The sequence below is a fragment of the Hemibagrus wyckioides genome, linkage group LG16, assembly GCF_019097595.1.
Source record: "Hemibagrus wyckioides isolate EC202008001 linkage group LG16, SWU_Hwy_1.0, whole genome shotgun sequence".
NCBI lineage: Eukaryota > Metazoa > Chordata > Actinopteri > Siluriformes > Bagridae > Hemibagrus > Hemibagrus wyckioides.
In genome coordinates, this window is record NC_080725.1 from 9241276 (window position 1) to 9259926 (window position 18651).

The 18651-nt window shown below is 42.1% G+C and overlaps 1 protein-coding gene across 4 annotated transcripts in view; it reads left to right on the forward strand.

Moving 5' to 3' along the window:
* The window catches only part of ttc28 (tetratricopeptide repeat domain 28), a 199615-nt gene that overhangs the window by 70131 nt on the left and 110833 nt on the right, over positions 1 to 18651 (forward strand). Inside the window, exon 1 of one of the 4 annotated variants that reach the window (XM_058411496.1) lies at positions 437 to 1330. The exons of the other annotated variants lie outside the window; for them this stretch is intronic. Coding sequence (XP_058267479.1) covers positions 1304 to 1330 — 27 coding nt within the window. The 5' untranslated portion in view covers positions 437 to 1303. Of the gene's footprint in view, positions 1 to 436; positions 1331 to 18651 lie in introns of those variants that run through there. 4 annotated transcript variants of the gene reach the window in all.

An 18651-nucleotide genomic window follows, 5' to 3' on the forward strand; every position in this document is an offset into this window, starting at 1 on the left:
TTTTCATGAATACCAAATATCTTGTCATGTCTCACTATGAGAATAAATGCTTGTAAGAACCATTTACGAATAAATCTGTTCAAATCCAACTTGATGAATGAGGCCCAATCATTATTAAATGATTGATAACTGGGACACTAAAGAACAGACATTGCTGGAGGACTACAGGGATTAGGGAACCATTGGGGAAAGACATTTTTAATTTGACTCAGTTAATTATTTTGTTTTATTTAAAATGATAGCTTTTAGACTTGCTACTTGCCATTAGCATCTGCCTACAAATCCAAATCCTGCTACTCATATATATATATATATATATATATATATATATATATGCTGTGTTTTACATTGAATCGTGTTAAATGGAACGTGTGTGTGAGTGAGAGAGAGAGAGAGAGAGAGTGATAGGCGGCGCTATGACCCAGCGGACTCCTCCTCTCCCTCCCGGTCCCTGTGGCCGAGCTGAGCAAAGCGCTGCCGAGCGGAGAGGAACTCATTACTGTCCTCAAGTCGACTTCGTAGCTGTTTGCGGGATGTTCTTCTAACTCTTCGGCCTGAAATTACGAGGATTTATCTGCTTTATTTTTTTTTCCTCCTTCTGTATTTTCTCAGCCTCTCGGCGTCCTTGTGGCTCGGTCTCACTCTCACTTCCACTCCCGTGATTTTTTTTCCGCCCGTCCTTCTTGGGATCTTATGGAATTACGCATCATCTCTGGAATCCAAACTGAACACCGACTGCCGCTTTGTCGGGACATTTCCACCCCCAAAGTACCCGAAGTGCTCTATTACCAACCAAGTCTTTTTCCTTCCAGTTTGACATATTAGAGATCTTACTGCCAGGAAATCTTTGGGCGTTGAAGTGCCAGTTCGCGCGCATGAAAATAACCTCAGTAAGACAGTAATTATTACAAAAAGCGACGGAAAGTTTTCTTTCTCGGGTTTCAGCTTAGTGGAAAAAATAAGGAAAAAAAACTGGTGGTGTGGTGGCGACTTTGGGTGCTGCACGTCTCGGCACACAGACTTGTGGGTGGTTGAAGGGGACAACTCGCATCCCTGCTTCAGATCACACTGCAGATTACTGCGCTTCCGGGAAAAGAGAGGAAAAGTTCACTGCGCTTGCCTTAAACGCGCTGGATTAAAGGGCTGCCGTTGGCGCATTCCGCTGTATTCCTCTGAGAAAATGCTGCAACACTGAAGAAAAGTGCAGAGCCACTAATATGACTTGTCGGCGCATTGAAACTAGCACCGATCTCACTCCATTGCTTGCGTGATGTTTTGATGCTGCACATTTTTGGTTACAAATATGATGAAATGGCAGCCCCGGAAGAAGGTGAGATCATTTCTGTTACGTGCTTGTTTGTGCTGGAGTGTGATCAGAAAGTGTTTTAAGCTGATTAATATCGAAACTATATACGTGAAATGTTCTGTTTTGCTTTTTCAAGTCTTCTGAAAGTTGTGCCAAATGCGCTGTGCCAAAATTCTTTATTTTACGCATGTGGCGCATTTTACGCATGTGGGCGGATCGGCACAGGTTCCACTTCCGCTAATACCCGTTATATTTATTGTTTTTAAATTAGCATTATTGTTACCGTTTAAGTAGCTATTTCATGTGTCGTTCTGATACAGTCATAAGCAGCACTGATGATCTGGTGATCACTCCAGTCTGGATGTCTGGTTCACGTCCCACTTTTCTGACCTCAAACTTTCACAATCCGTGCAGTCAGAGATGCGCACACCCTATATGATGCTCATCATTGACATCCACAAAATCCAGTCAACTTGATATTTAGCCTGTTCTCAATTCTCATATCTCCTTCTTATGTGGGCCACTATGAAAATATCAGCTATGCAAAACGTAATGTGTAATTTCGCCTGAGACGTGGAAAAGTCCACTATGGCCTCAGTTTGGTCTGATCACAAGGATATTGATCATGTTTTGGGATGTAGACCCAAGTATTGATTCTAAACCTTGTAGTTCTTCTTTGTTCCACATGGGGGCAAGAATAGAGTTGATTCATTTTTCTAGCATCTGAAAAAATAGGTGTTTATGCTTTATTTCCCCTCAGAATATATCTTGATTGTTTTGCTCTGTGTTTTAATTAGCGTGTGTATTAGCAGTTTTCATTGAATTCCTCAGGATTCCAAAGATTTCAGTAAAAATGTTTGTATTTTCAAATAACAGAAAAAAAATGCTCAAATTGTGAGTGAGTCATCTATGCAGCTGTAGTGCACCTCTTTCAAAAAGAAATCAGTAAACAGACCACTCTGGAGGATTATTACAGCCAAAACACAGTCTGAGAGCCCCAGAACACACACGTTTCAGGAAATTGTCATTCAGAACGCCACCTCAGCTTCAATGGACGTGACAAAGGGGAGGGAATGATAATAATTCCTAGCAAAAGATGGCTGCTGTTAAAACTCAGCAGGTGTCAGATTGCATTCTTTGTCAGAAACCTCTTGATTACGATTTCCACCATTTCCCCCCGCACAGGGCCTTCTGTACTTGATCAAAGCACCACAGATTTCACTCCACTGCAAATGTTTTTCTTCTAAAGCAATCCAAAGGCACTTTTTGTTGATTCTTCCCCAGGACAGTGGAAGGATGCTTTATAAGATGTTTGGAATTTCTGAACTTACAGTTCCTGCCAAGGACACATTTGTGTTGTGTATGATATTGTTTTGAGAGCAGTTGTATTATTGTGTCTGCACCATGTGTGTGTGTGGGACAGAGGAACTCTTCGGAGGAAGAATCAGAAAGCAGGGCCTGTTGGGCCAGGGTTTGGCGAGACTCTGTGCGGTCCTGGCCAGCCGCGAGCATTCCTTGCAGAGTTGGCCTCACATTTCCTTCAGTGTTTCCACAATCCCTGAGCTCTCTGGAGAAATTGTCACTCACAGAGGACACAGTGCTCACTGGTACATTCTCATTTTGTCCAAGAATGTAGGTTTGCTTCACCAGTTAGGCCAGGCTTTGGTCCTGCAACAACACAGGTGAGAAAAAATCTAGAAAATAATACCCATTAACAAGTACAAAAATGTTTCTTCTAGCATGCCTTCAGACTGATATCAACCCCAGGCTACTGCTGTGGTGGGTCTGACACTGTTCCAGGAGTTTAATTTGAGACTTTAGGGACAGGTCTTTTTTGATTCAAGTATGAAGACATTCCTTGAAAAGTATTATAAGGCCACTTATTTTCATCTCCTTGTGAAATGGATGTCTTGTTTTTTTTTTGTTCAGGCTTTCTCAACTGTATGACCTAAATGTGTCCTTATGATCGCTTCGAAAAACCACAAACTCAAAGAGCTGCATCTTCAAACACAACTCTTGCTCTCAGCAAGATGTAGATCAGTGTAAGATATCCATGTGCTGAAAGGCCTCTGTCTCAGAGTGTGTTGCGATCCATTATCCCACCTCCTCAGGCTCAACACTCAATAAAAGCCACAACCCTACTCTGATCCAGCTGCCTTTTTGTGTGGTTTTCAGTTCATCCCCTCATTTTTAATAGTTTTCACTCCAAGTTATCTCCTCTGTCACCTCTAAATAATTTAGAGCTTGGACCAGCACGCATCAGAACTCTCAGTGTAACTGTAAGAGTGCTATTCTCAGATTTTAAGATTCTCTTACTGTTAATTATCATTTTGATGCGGTTTACAGTAAAACAAAATTGATCAGAATGTTCCTGAGCTGAAAGTAAGCCCATGTTGTTATTGAACCTCATTGCAAATGCATGCTATTTCATACAAGCTGTGTAGATTTGCATCTCGAAGCGGAACTCCTGCATCCTCTGTGTGCTCCTAGAGCCGATCAATACAGGTGGTGATATAAACAGTCCGGGTTTGCCTGAAACCCTGGGTGACTCTTCAATTCCTGATTGGATTACACTAATATGTGCACTTCATATTCCTCTGATAGCGTTCTGGGAGTAGGCGATTTTGTTCATCGCGGATTACGAGGATTATTACCAGACTCTCTTCTCAGAGTCTTACTACCTCAGCAGATCAGCCTACCCTATCCATTATACACAAGCGACTTGTGACTTATAGAAAGCCTGTACCCCAGAGGTTAGCTATTACAGAAGGCTGGGTTGGAGACAGAGATGTAATTATTTATGATGTCAGAGATGCTGAATCAGGAATGCGCTCCAGAAAAGCGGGTGAAGACAAGGCATGGAATATATCATTTTCACTTTACAGTCTGGTGCTTGTTGATTTAAAGATGAATCTAACCAGAACTAAAGTTCCTGAAAGTTTTTAGTATGGGTGCCAGGGCATTGTATATGAAATTTGCTGGCTTTTTTTTTTAAGCATGACAGCTCAGATATAAACCTGATTAATACGTCAACCGAGCTCTGATTGCGGTGGTCAAGATTGAGGGATAATCACTTCTTTATGGTGTCCTTACAGTGGCGAGGAATTTTTTTTTTCGGCCAACGTCTTCTAAATGATATTGCCGCAGACCTGATTTAGTGGCGACTTCAGCGGATCGGGCTTAACCCTTATCTGCAGTGATATTGCTTCTGCTCTAACCTAATTTGCTAGCTCTTAACCTCTAAGCAGCTTCAGGGCCTTATCTCCGTTCGATTTCTGCTTTATTTATTCGATCTATGAGTGGAGGCTATCTCCGTCCTGACATTTTATCCATCACCGGAGCCGCTCTGACTGTCGGCTCGACAACAAAACGCTTTGCGGGAAACAACTCGATGAATCCGCAATGACAAACACACGCTGCCTTTGCACACACCGCGTACAGAGTGTGTCCCATCACCCGAGCCTCAATCTCTAACCTCCTGCGGCTCGTGTTTATGATGCAAAGAGGTGAACAGTCACGAATATCGAAAGGAAGACGGAGAGCACCCGTAACACATAAAGCAAGGATGCTGGTGCTCCAGTGTATGGTGTAAAGGTGTTCTGTCACGCCCAGTGAAACGGAAGAGGGAGCATGTTGCGAGCCAGCTGGATGATTAACGGTGAGGAGTAGGTGCACCTGCTGTGTTCTCTGACAGGCCAGCATATTTACAGCCTACCGCTTTGTGTGGAATTGAGCTGAATCAAGCTTGCAAGGCAGGCAGCCAGCCGTGAGTCTCTCTCTCTCTCTCTCTCTCTCTCTCTCCCTTGTATCTGCACTGCTAATGCAGTGGAGGAAGTAGTGGATGGAAGTTATTAGGAAGCCTGGCAGTGCTCCCTTCTGATCGTCCTTCTGCAACACAAAGAGAAGGTGCCTGCTCAGGGAGTTTTAATAACGCAGATCGTTCACCTCCTCCTTCAGCTGCAAAGCCACATGCATAATTCGATATATCTGGACATTGTTTTCTCATGATAGCTCGCGGCTAAAGAACGGCAATCATTCGCTTACTGTGGGGCTGAATACGGATACGGTTACGTTATTCCGATTGAACAGAATGGATGCAAACCCAAATATAGAAAGAGTGTGGTTGTTTTTTTTAAAGAATGCTTTACATGTGTGCATCAGGGCTAGGATCAAAAAATGAAAAGTCATTCAAGGTGGAGGATTTTACTTTCATTGGCTTTGAGAAAGCAGGACAAAGTTAACAGCCCTTAGTAGTTGCTTAGTCAGGGTCTGGAGGTGGTGGATTAAATTAGTTATTTTATTATTAATTATTATTTTGGGACAGTGAGTCAACAAAATGTTCTTGAAAATATTGTGATTTTACACATTCCACATGGGAGTATGCTGCAGGTAGTATAGTAAAGAATTTATGTTTTAGGTGTTTCCTGATTGCCACAGTGACTGCCAATAGTCCTGGTAATATTGTTATGTCTCCAGTACGCTCCTTAAACCTGAAATAATGGACATGCTCGTTATTTATTTCTTTTTGAGGAAAACGGTTCTGGATGATTAAATCATTTATTCTCATACAAACAGGATTAAGTAACATCTGTAGTATACACACTGGAGTGATGAGCATGAAATGGAGTGAACATTTTTATGCACTGAGTTTTTGTTCTTTATTTTGCCCCATTTGAAGGCCACACCAGATCTGAATATTTGCATCTCTAATCAGATACAGATACAAATAGCATTGTGTTATGTCCTTAATTCCTACAGTGCACTTTACATTCTCCCTAATATATTTTCATCTCAGCCACGCTTGTCGGCGTAATCCTGTTTGCATTTTCATTTTAAAAGCAGGCAGCATTCTAAGTGTCTTGGCACGCAGTTGGAGCAAATATGGAAATATCATTTGGAAATGGTATTTCCCTTTAACATTTTCAGTGCAGTGCAGAAAATTAGCTCCTTGATGTGTTGGAGGTTTACCGCCGCAAGAGCTCATCTCAGCCAAGCACCCAAGCATCTAATATGACCAATAATGCTTTTGATTGAAACCTATTTACACAATTTTGCTTTTTACCCCAGGCGAGCAGATGAGTTAATTAGTTGGATGCGGTAGATATGGTGTGTGTGTGTGTGTGTGTGTGTGTGTACACGAATGCTGCTGTGGTATCACCAGGAGGGGTTGGAAATTCTTAGGGTTGGATGTTTCACCATGTAACGGTGTAGTGCTGATTGGTATGATTGGGTTGTGTGTGTGTGTGTGTGTGTGTGTGTGTCTGTCTGTCTGTCTCAGACCAGCATGGCTGTTCCTGGGGCCCAGAGGTATTAGAAAAAGCAGTCAGTTAAGCAAACATGCAGGCTCAATACACAGCATATTTCCTTGTGCGCTGAGGTGGAAAAACACCTCAAATACACTGGCCTCTTGGATCTACTCTAGCATGAGCTCCTTGTTCTATACTCAAAGGAAGTAAAGCAAATTCAGGAAGGAAAAAAAAGAAAAGAAAAGCCTTATGTCTGAAAACAGGGGCTGGCCCAGAAGCATTTGATGAAGATTCTCACCTACTGTTCTGCAGCTTAATGGCCTGATTGCTTTTTTGTTTTTTTTTCCTAGATAATGCTTGATGCTGAGTCTTTGTCAGCATGTGTCTTTTAGCTGCCTGGCTTTCATCAGAATTATTCTGTATAAATAATGAGCTTCATCACTGTCTGCCAGAGGCATGTGCAACCCAAAATGTTTTAGCAGCTGCGTTCCTCACCTTTCGTTAGATGGCTGAGCGTCTGCTCTTGTACACCAGTAGCCTGAGAATTCCACTCATTATTATAAACTTGGTCCAAAATCAAATTGGAAAGGTTGAGGCGATTTATGTTGTGTGCATTTGCAAAATACAGTCAAGTCTTAATACATGCAGTGAGTGACAGCACAGGCCTGTGGCCATGAGGCTCTTAGCCGTCCTTTCATCCATTCAACCTCTTATACTACATGGGGTCACAGGGAACTTTCAGCTTATCCCAGGGGACTCAGGGTACAAGGCAGGGGAAACCCTGGACCTGCCAACCCATCAAAGGGCACACTCACACACACACACACACTATGGACAATTTAGAGATGCCTGTCAGTCTATACCTCATGTTTTTGGACCTGGGGGAGGAAACCAGAAACCCTAGAGGAAACCCCTGATCCATGGAAAAAACATGCAAACTCCACACACACAAACAGGACAGAGCTGTACCCAGACATGAGCGGCAAACATGGTAACTGTGCCCCATGTGGATAATATATAATTTTAACACATTGTTTTTTCAAGCACTCTCTCTTCTCTTTCTTTCTTTCTTTCTTTCTTTCTTTCTTTCTTTCTTTCTTTCTTTCTTTCTTTCTTTCTTTCTTTCTTTCTTTCTTTCTTTCTTTCTTTCTTTCTTTCTTTCTTTCTTTCTTTCTTTCTTTCTTTCTTAAATTAGTGGCTTTTTGCTGCTTGCATATTTATCGGCACCACATGACTCCCATGGAGAGAACAGCACTGAGAATCCAAACAAAGTTAAAGACACTTATAGAAGGATTTTCGACCACTTCTTTATGGGGAAAGCTCCAAGCATTCTTCATATTTATTGCACATCCTCATCCTTTCTGAAATCTGAAGACTGTGACGGTTATTGAAAAACATTATATTTGTTCTAGATCGTTTTAGATGAATGGGTTATAACCATAATTCGATCTTCTATGGCCATGTCTTAACCTCCAAGCAGAGGCATCCTTAGCTTGTGTCCAGTTGAATTAGTGGATTTATTGTGACTAGTCCCCCCACTGTATTCATGTTCGTCATAAAGACATGATCCTCTACAAGTGTCAACAACCTTGTTAGACGTTACTGTGGTTATCCTCTTCAGAGAACACTTCACTAAATAGCAGATCTGGGGATGTGAGAAACCAGTATTTGACTGAACAAGTGCAGCATTTGTGAAAAAAACATCGCATTCCAATAAATGTATCATTACTAGGAATCATCCTGTTGTCCCTGTAACTATCACCACTTGAAGACAATATCACCTGTGGCTTTCAGCAAGGGTAGGGGGTGTAGTTTTCTCTGAAGTCAGACTATATAACCTTCTTATAAGCTAAATAGAAGCATGTATTTCGAGAAACAAGACGATTTATTTTTGTCAGTGTTAAAGCTGCAGCCATCATGTTTCTAAACTTTTAGATACTTAAACAGTCCAACCTGATAGCCATCATGATAGATGGAGTCTGTTGGCGAATCCCAAAGCTATCATCAAATATAAGCATTACCATATGACTTAGATCAAACTATCATTCACTGGATTTGTGTTCTTCATTTTATAGCTTTATGTGCCAATAATTCTGCAGCTCACTGCAGCCAGCTATCTGTTAGCTAACATGATGTGTTAGATTGAGGTATTATGCTAGTAATGCAATGGCCAGTGCATCACAGTGTATCACTGTCACAGGTATGTCCATTCTGCCTTCACTGGGTCATTTATTCATTAATCGCTTTGCCTGGTCAGGATCACAGTGGATCTGGGAATACTGGTTTTACCCCCTGGATCGGATGCTAGTCATTCACACGAAGGAGGTGGGAGGAAGCCAGAGACCCCGCAACAGTATCCATTCAGTGACTTTTGTCAGAGAGTAACCAGAGCTTAGGACTGAACCTGGGACTCTGGGATCGATCTGTCTGTGTATCTGTCTGTCTAAATCTGGATCTGGTATTCTATAAAATGGTTAGTTATAGACTGAACAAGTCAAATGTTTTTCATAAAGATGCTATGAATAAATTAATTCTGCTCTGTGCCCCCCCCCCCACAAAAGACATGGTTTTATAGATATAGAGGCAATTAATATTTCAGGGAAATGTGATACAGGAAAAAGAATCTAGAAAAAAATATATACAGCTTAAACATGCGTATAGCTGTAGTACCCAAGCATGCGTGTGACTGTGTGCTTTGACAGGTGCAAACTGACTTTCTTGACCTGTGAGATTGAGCAGTAAACACACCAGCCTCGTTTCACACAGCGATTGATCAGGCGTGTCTTTCTGGACGGGATGAAGTGTGTCGGTCAGGCTTTTGTCTGGAGCGGTTATCTGTCAGACTGCACTAGTCGCCGCTTTCCTGCTCTGTAGGCCAGCGGGTCGACTCTATAAATGGACATCAGGCATAGAGACACAGTGGCACAGTTCTGCCCGGCTGTTTAGTCTATATGGACATCTGATAGCGCTTGTGCTTGCTGACTCTTTGACCCGAACAGCCCTTTTGTGCGTGTAGAGGATTGTGGGCATGTGTGATCATGAAATATGCAGACAGCCTGTGCTTTCTGGTCATGAAATATGCAGGCTGATTTTTAGACAAACGAAAACTGACATTTACAGCCGTTAACATATACAGAATGTTGTGATATTCAGATATTCAGTGCATGTCACTGTTTTATGAATGAGGTGATGGCAACAGTGCCCCCTGTTAGCTGAATTACTCTAACACACGAACATCCAACTTTACTAAACATGTACTGTACCTGCCAGGTAGCCATGTTAAACTTAAGAAACATTGCTAGTTTATATTCCTAGTCATATTGTACATGATCAAGTAGTCTCAGTATCTTGAACTGTAGTGTCTTTTTTTTTTTATCTCACCCTCCCAATTTTCACCTCTCTGTCTGTCTTTTGCAGCATTTGGAAATGTCAGGTTAGGGAGCTCTTCTGTTTAAGGTTGTCACCATCTTACACAAGCACCAGTCTTGTCATTTAATCCATAACTATTTCTACATATGCTGCCATGGTAAGAAAAATCAAACGCTTTCAGTGTTTTCTGACTAGATTTTGTGAATAGCGGTGTCAAAACACTTATAGTAAGTAGTTCTTGCATAGTAGTATTTGTATAATGACTTAAACAGTAGGCACATCACAAAGCAATAAAACCAGATATGGATTTAGTTCCCTGATGAATAGTCATTGGCAAGATTTTAAAAAAAAATGAGACAACATGAGGAAGAAGCCTTGAAAAGGACCATGAATCAAAAGGGAACTCATCCTCTTCTGGTGGCACTGGAGAGCAAAATTATCAATCATTACTCTTCTACGGGATGTTCAGTATGAGCAGCAGTTCTTACATAGTAGATGGAAGACTACAGCATCTAGATATCCAGTGAAACTCAGTGGCACTGATTTAGGGAAGTGTCAGGGGATCCATGTGGGACCATTCACAAGAGGACAAAGTGAGTCACAAGTAGAGGATCAGGCAGGTAGAGGGCAAGATGAGTCACAGCAGGTGAAGGGTGTCAGGATCAGTCATCAGCATCATGGCGGTAGAGCAGTTTCACTAGTAATAGCATGAACTATGGCTGGACCGTATAATACTGAGGTTTCCAAATGTTTTGCTCAGTCCATTTTAAAAGAATGTTAATGAAGTGGCATGTTTTCATGTTTGTTTTATAAACCACTGTTCGTTTGAGTGACACTGACTCGATATTACACATACACTATATTGCCAAAAGTATTCGCTCACCTGCCTTGACTCGCATATGAACTTAAGTGACATCCCATTCCTAATCCATAAGGTTCAATATGACGTCGGTCCACCCTTTGCAGCTATAACAGCTTCAACTCTTCTGGGAAGGCTGTCCACAAGGTTTAGGAGTGTGTTTATGGGAATTTTTGACCATTCTTCCAGAAGCGCATTTGTGAGGTCACACACTGATGTTGGACGAGAAGGCCTGGCCCTCAGTCTCCACTCTAATTCATCCCAAAGGTGTTCTATCGAGTTGAGGTCAGGACTCTGTGCAGGCCAGTCAAGTTCATCCACACCAGACTCTGTCATCCATGTCTTTATGGACCTTGCTTTGTGCACTGGTGCACAGTCATGTTGGAAGAGGAAGGGGCCAGCTCCAAACTGTTCCCACAAAGTTGGGAGCATGGAATTGTCCAAAATGTCTTGGTATGCTGAAGCATTCAGAGTTCCTTTCACTGGAACTAAGGGGCCAAGCCCAGCTCCTGAAAAACAACCCCACACCATAATCCCCCCTCCACCAAACTTTACACTTGGCACAATGCAGTCAGACAAGTACCGTTCTCCTGGCAACCGCCAAACCCAGACTCGTCCATCAGATTGCCAGATGGAGAAGCGCGATTCGTCACTCCAGAGAACGCGTCTCCACTGCTCTAGAGTCCAGTGGCGGCGTGCTTTACACCACTGCATCCGACGCTTTGCATTGCACTTGATGATGTATGGCTTGGATGCAGCTGCTCGGCCATGGAAACCCATTCCATGAAGCTCTCTGTGCACTGTTCTTGAGCTAATCTGAAGGCCACATGAAGTTTGGAGGTCTGTAGCGATTGACTCTGCAGAAAGTTGGAGACCTCTTCGCACTATGCGCCTCAGCATCCGCTGACCCCGCTCCGTCAGTTTACGTGGCCTACCACTTTGTGGCTGAGTTGCTGTCGTTCCCAAACACTTCCACGTTCTTATAATACAGCTGACAGTTGACTGTGGAATATTTAGGAGCGAGGAAATTTCACGACTGGATTTGTTGCACAGGTGGCATCCTATCACAGTTCCACGCTGGAATTCACTGAGCTCCTGAGAGCGACCCATTCTTTCACAAATGTTTGTAAAAACAGTCTGCATGCCTAGGTGCTTGATTCTATACACCTGTGGCCATGGAAGTGATTGGAACACCTGATTCTGATTATTTGGATGGGTGAGCGAATACTTTTGGCAATATAGTGTATATGTAGCGTGTCAAGACAGGGACTTTATTAAATGAAGCTTCAGAGTTAAGGCGACATTCATTTGTTCATTGTTCATTCATTATTCATTGAAAATAAATGAAATAGGAGACATTTCTTTCACGACCCCAGTTGTAAATCAGGTGGATGTTCTTGGTAAGTCGTGTTATATTATTATATTATATTATTGAAAAATCTGAACATGTCATGGATTAGACAAGATTTCTTAATACGCTTGAATCATCGACCGAGCCTTCACGTTTCTGGAGCAGTGTACAGGAGAACTTTTCCCAAGGCTTGTAATCATCATCATCAACTTTATATCCAAGGCATTTTTTTTTTGTATCCGTTTGACGTGTATGCTTAAATCAGAATAATAAATATAGCTCTTCAGACGTGTGTGGGAATGGAAGCATTGGGGTAGAGGTGGCACCACCCACACAGCAAGTCTTTCATGTGTGCGTGTAAGTGGCGCCTTTGAACTCCTTTAAAATACTGCAAGCAGTGAAGCAAAGCAAGCATCACGATTGCTCGCGTCTCGGTGCAGTCCTCCTCCACCATTACTCGTTCACTCGCTTTCTCTCTCTCTCTCGTTCTCTTGCACGCAGCACTCTTGCTTTTCATCAAAGTGCCCCTGTCCCTTGGAGCTATATCCAGTTTCCTCCTTTTCCAGGTGTGAAACAATGAAATAATAAAAAGGCCATAGGGGCTCCCTTCTTCCTCACCTCACACTGGACTTTAATGCAATTTGTTTCAATTCCCAGCTCTGCTTCACACCCATTCTAACCACCAACTGTCTCTCCTCTGCAAGATGCTGCCTTGTGTTATTTTGTGGCTGTAGCTTTGCACGTGTGCGCGCGTGCATGAGCACTCGAGAATAAGCTCTGAATGGAGGCGTTCCAATTCTCCTATGCCACGAAGGTGTGAAATACTCAATCTCTGCATGTTTCATGTGTTGACTTGGCACAAAAAAAAGATATTCATGATTTGGAGAGGTTTCCCAGCGAGCTGTGGAGCAGCTCACTACCATTTACCTCTGACCGTTCAGTGAAAAGGGAGTTAGAGGGATGGAGTCCGATTCTGCATTTAGCAAAGCCAGAGATTCTGCCTGGTTTCCAAAAGCTTTCTCCATGCTTGTCAGAACAGGCTCGCTTTATTCACCACAGTCTTTCTCATAACACAATGTAGACATTACCATGAAAATGCTGTTTTTTTTGTTTGTTTGTTTGTTTTTTTGTGAGATTTTCAGTGCAATATCATTACAAGAGCTGCTGTTTACAGCTGTTGACACTCAGGAATGCTTTCATTTTGTTATGCATTCACTCTTTCAGGTAACGCTTACTGTATCGTCGGTAAGGACAACATTGTACATTACTTATTTCTCACTGAAGCTGGGGTATTTCATTACAATTTCAATGAGAAAGCTAGTCGTCCACTCAGATCTCATCAGCAAGGACGTCTGGTATTATTTTATCTAGTTTACAGAAACAAGAGCAAAGGTTTTCTTGAATGTAGGGATCATATGCCAGCACTGTTGGGTTTGTAGGCAGAGGAGCTCTTTTATTATGATGAATATAATATAATTTGCATGCGCAACAAATTGCTTTTGTCTTGGTTTGGTTGTGATGTGGCATTGGAAAAAACCTTCAGATGAAACATGAAGAATTTCTGTTCAGGAGTAAGGCCAGGAATGATAGATAGGTGTTTTGTTTTTTTCTAGTATTGTGTTTCTTGACGTTTTTGTTGTTAAAAGTTCTTTTAGAAAGTGTGTTATTGTCATACCAAGCTGCGAAAATCACTTTTCCCACATGGGCAATAAACAACTGAACTCAACTGAACTCCACACTGCATCCAAAATGGTGTTTCGTCCCAAATCACATACAAGCATACTAAATAGTGCTCCATTTCTTTCTTCACACACACACACACACACACACACACACATACAGTATATATATATATATATACAAACACACATATACAAACACACACACAGTGGGGAAAAAAAAGAAATTGGTCGTGTCCTCATAACCCATTTTGGAAAATGAGTAGGGCGTGCATCTTTCCTTTAAAACGTCCAGTATGAGCTTGAGATTTTTTATTCATCAGTGCTTTTAATTTTGTTTTTACATCATTATTGTTCATCAGTAATTATATGCCCATATCTAATTAAACTTTTTTTTTTTAAAGGTTTCTATTGTATTGTACCAAAAATAGCACAAATCTATTAAGAATCTAGACTGATCTCTGACTCCGATCGGTTTAAGACTGATCATTGTCTTAATTAGCCTTTGTAATTTTGCAGGTTGTGAAGGTCCATGTGAGTTAAAATTCTCTGTCGATGCTCTTGACCCTGTTGTCAGCTTTTGAAGATTTTAAGGTCTAGAATGGATGTAAATAAGGGGAAATATCAAGGGAACAGCTTCAATTTCTTTACCAGTTTAAGGAGCCGATAAGAAGTGTGGATGGTTTGGTTCTAATGCTTTACAAGGTAAGCCAGTTAAGTAGGACATACAAACATACAGGTGATGCAGCAAACATACATACATATAAACATCCATCCATCCATACATACATACATACATGCAGGCCTGTTCTACCAACCCTTCTGTTTTTACACACATTCACTTTTTGGCTCATTCTTTCTTTTTCTGTCCTGGCAACAAAAATAAATCCTGCTCTCAGAGGGCTCATGAAAAAAAAGAGTGGACTGGAAAGAGAAGGAGAGAGCCAAAGAGGGTAGTATGCTACAGGGAAAAAAAGCAACCCAAACCGTATTGGGTATACATTCAGGTACAGTTCCAGTCTGCAAGGTTCTACTTATTCTGGAAAAGTCCTTACTGCAAGCACTTAGAATCTCTTCTACATATCATCTACCCAGTGAAGCTCATCTCAGTCATCCATCCCCAGCACGATCTCTTCCACTAGTTCGATTAACGTCACAGGACCAGGTGGAAAATAGGAGCTCCTAAAATAATAGGCTGCTGGCCTTAGAATTTCCTCAGCCTAGCACTTTCCATGGCTTTCATTTTCATGGCCTTGAAAACTCTGAACTAACTCCCCCCACCATCCCCCTCAACCCCCTTGGCCAGTTTGAATAAACATTTTTTGACATATTGGCTAGCATGAAGGCCAGCAAAACCTGAGCGAGGTTCATACCGCAGTTGGTCTTCTACTGATCTTCACGGTAATGGGTGCTGCCTCTGTAGCCATTATCCTTGGCTTGGCCACTCCGTATGCTTCTGGGCCTCTGGGGCAGCTGCAGTGGAGAGTCTCGTTTTCTTTGCTGTTTGTCTAACTGTTCTGTTTGCTAAGACCAGGTGGTTCTGATAAAGTGAAATTACTCAAAACAGAGTTTATTTATTTATTTATTTTTAAATATGGTGGCAGTTTTTGTCCACTTTTATCTGGTTTGGTGGTTCTCCACTTTAGCATATCCGTGTGTCCATCTTACACTGTACACGGGTCAAAACTGAGCTCATGTTACTGTTAGACTTCATACCTGCATTGCTGTTGGATGTTTCTGTCATGTTTTAGACCCTTCTGGATAGTCAATCACAAATGTTCATTGTTTCTCTGATCTGTCTTCAAACTGTCTGAAAACAGTGAGTGCATTCCTGCATTCTCTCTTTCTCTCAGTTTCAGACAGCGCCTGACTCCTCCAGACTCGATAAGCAATCACGGCTGGTGGATATGACACTTGTTTTTTGTGCGCTGTCTGCCGTCAGCCTTATCAAAAAAAAAAAAAAAAATCCCACCCTCCTTCAGACAGTTCCCAATTTGCCTCTTCATCTCCACCCTCCGTTACAGACAACATTGTTTCCCAAATAGATACCCACTCAAGCTTTGCAAAAGTGCGCCTTTCACTTCCACTAATTGCCTTCTTGAGGTAGCTCATTGCTTACTGATGTGCCCCTATCCACTGCAGTGTATCGGTGGATGTCTTAAGTCGGTTTTCTGTTTGGCGAATTAGTGTCAGAATGATCTCATTTGAAAGCTCAGGCCCTCTCTCATTAATATGATCCCGCGTCCCTCCAGGGGGTTAGAGCAGGAGACGGGATTGGCTTCTCCCAGAAACCCGATTAGAATGCTGTTCCAGTTAATCAAGTCTGAGCCCCATTTTTATCCTCTTCTTTTAAAAATCACTTTTGTGTAATGTAATTATGCCGTGTCATTTTTTTTTTTCTCTCCAGTGCGAAGAAATTGAATTTTGACCATCTCTTCAGCTTTGTTTTGAACAAAGCAGCATTTCAGGATGTGTGGAATCTCTCACTGAACGGTGTTTACCTAGTGCACAATGCACTATTTACAGCACATCTCTGACAGTGCAGTAAACTGAATATATGCTGTATATACATATCAGGGGAAAAAAAACATAATTACCTTTTTAAACGTTTATGGCTGTTGCAGGTTTCAAATGTCCTCATACACTGCAAATGTTGGGATATTTCCATGGCTCAGTCACAGCATCCTAATTTCCCCAGCTATCTCAGCGGAGACAGCGAGCTGAGGTTAGAATGGGGCCGTGCAGACTGACCTCATTTCATGGAACAGTGTTTGGAAAGAGGGGTTTATAGCAGAGTATTGCTTTATATTACTTGCTGTGTGATGGCTTCGTGTAACTTAGTAAACAGTATTAATTTCAAAAGAAAAGAGCTTGCTTTAAATAAAGCATTCATTTTGGCCCGAATGAAATAAAGTGTGAACTGACAGGCGAGAAATGTAATTCTGCCTCCTTTATCATTTTCTCGGATCAATCCTTGGCTGCTGTGTCTCTTTCTCGTTCCCCGGGGATGACGCTGTGGGGTTGGTAAAGTGGTTTCTTATCTGTATGGTGTTTTGAAATTAGTTTATTTTTTCATCTTAGATTAAATGTTTAGATTGCAAAGGAAGAAAACGGGCGCTTCAGCCATGAAGAGTATCGCAATAAAAATCTCAGAGGCTTGGCAGGAGAGAAGGACAGAAATGTCCCACAGCATCTTGTGAAATCGTATGATGTACTATTGACACCAGGTTACATTTTGGCTGAAACTGTAATGCATGGGGTGCTTCCACTGTGTCCCTTTTTGATGTGTGCTTTGTCTCTGTCTAGTTTTGTGTCTTTTCCTGTGTGACCTCTAACCAAGGTCTGTGCGGTAGGTGTCCCAGTTTCTGCCACTTTCAAATTTAGAGTGTAGCTCACTTTACAGCGAGGCAGCTGGAACACCCTCGACATGGGAACAGTGCTTAGGTACACATGTCTAACCTCAGTGTGGCTTTGGAAGCTTCTCAGACGCTTAAATGCTCATCAGAGTCGTTTCCTAAAAGCAAAACGAACCATTAAGCGGGCAAGTTTAGAGGACGTTCTCGAATTTAGCTATCTATTGTGTTATAAATTTGGATGAATGGAAGCGGTTCAGATGGAATCCTGTTAAGCAGGATTTGAAGTGCATCCTGTATGTCTGCGCCTGTGGGCGCCATTCAGACTGGTTCTCGTCATTTCAATTTGGCTAAATTTTCAGACCGAGGGAGGAAGGAGACGTTTTAACACACATGCTGGTGTCATGATTTGTTCTCACCATCTGCTTATTAATTTCATGCACATCTCAGTTTGTTCAGATGATACCATCCACAAGAGCCCTGCAAAGTCTGAAGATGATTCAAGTCTTTTCATACCCAGGGCTGTCTGTGAGAGCTCTCAGTGAAACATGAGCTTTCTCATATTGCCTGCTTAACTCAACAAAAGGCCAGTGTCCCCAGACTGCACGGACCGTCTGGATATATGCTTATGAACTTTGAAACAGGTGGGCTAGTCCAGACATTTGAGCAGCAATGAAGTTCAAACACTGATGAATCCTAAAATTGAGGCCTACTGAAGTTATCCATCCATCCATCCACCCATCCATCCACTCAACCAGTGTAGTGTTTATCTACACATTAAGTCAGCGTTAGTCTCCAGGCTCTTCAGACTAAAGGAAACACTTTACCCTCAGAGTTCTATTCTGTTATTGTCTGCGCCACTGTCGTATAATCCAGTATGTCTTCCAAAAGTCCGGCAGCTTAATTATATGTCCTCTAAAGCTAAAATTAGGCTAGATGACACCATGTTTGCTATTTACATAGCAATTTTTTTTCTCTTTTTTTCCTTCTTTCTCACCCTACATCATCTGAAATTTCATTAGATCATTATGAAACTCAATATTCTCATCATAAGGCCAGGTAAACAGTGCTACATGTTTCCATAGTAACCAAACCCGTGCCCAACCACACGTCTCCCAGCCATTTGCAGTCTACGGGGGAATTTTGAACAAAACCATAAAAAGGGCCGCATTAAAGGCTGCCGACCACAGTGGCAACGCCATCTTTCAAGTGGGGCCTGTCGTGAAAGAGGTGGACGTGTAATTAAGGGGTGGGTGGATGGTTTTAGGAGATGCGAAGCGGCGATATTTACTCACTCCGTTTGCGACCTTGGGTGGAGCCGACCTTGTGGCTCTGGAGTCACGGCAACTGGGCAGTGGGTGGAGAGGAAATGCACTGCGGTTCTACCAACCATAGCTTGTGCCAAGCATATTCCCACGAGCCCTGTAGAGTTACGATCTGTTTACACTGTTAGGGAGATTTCTCTCAAACACTTTGACTTTTTTTTGT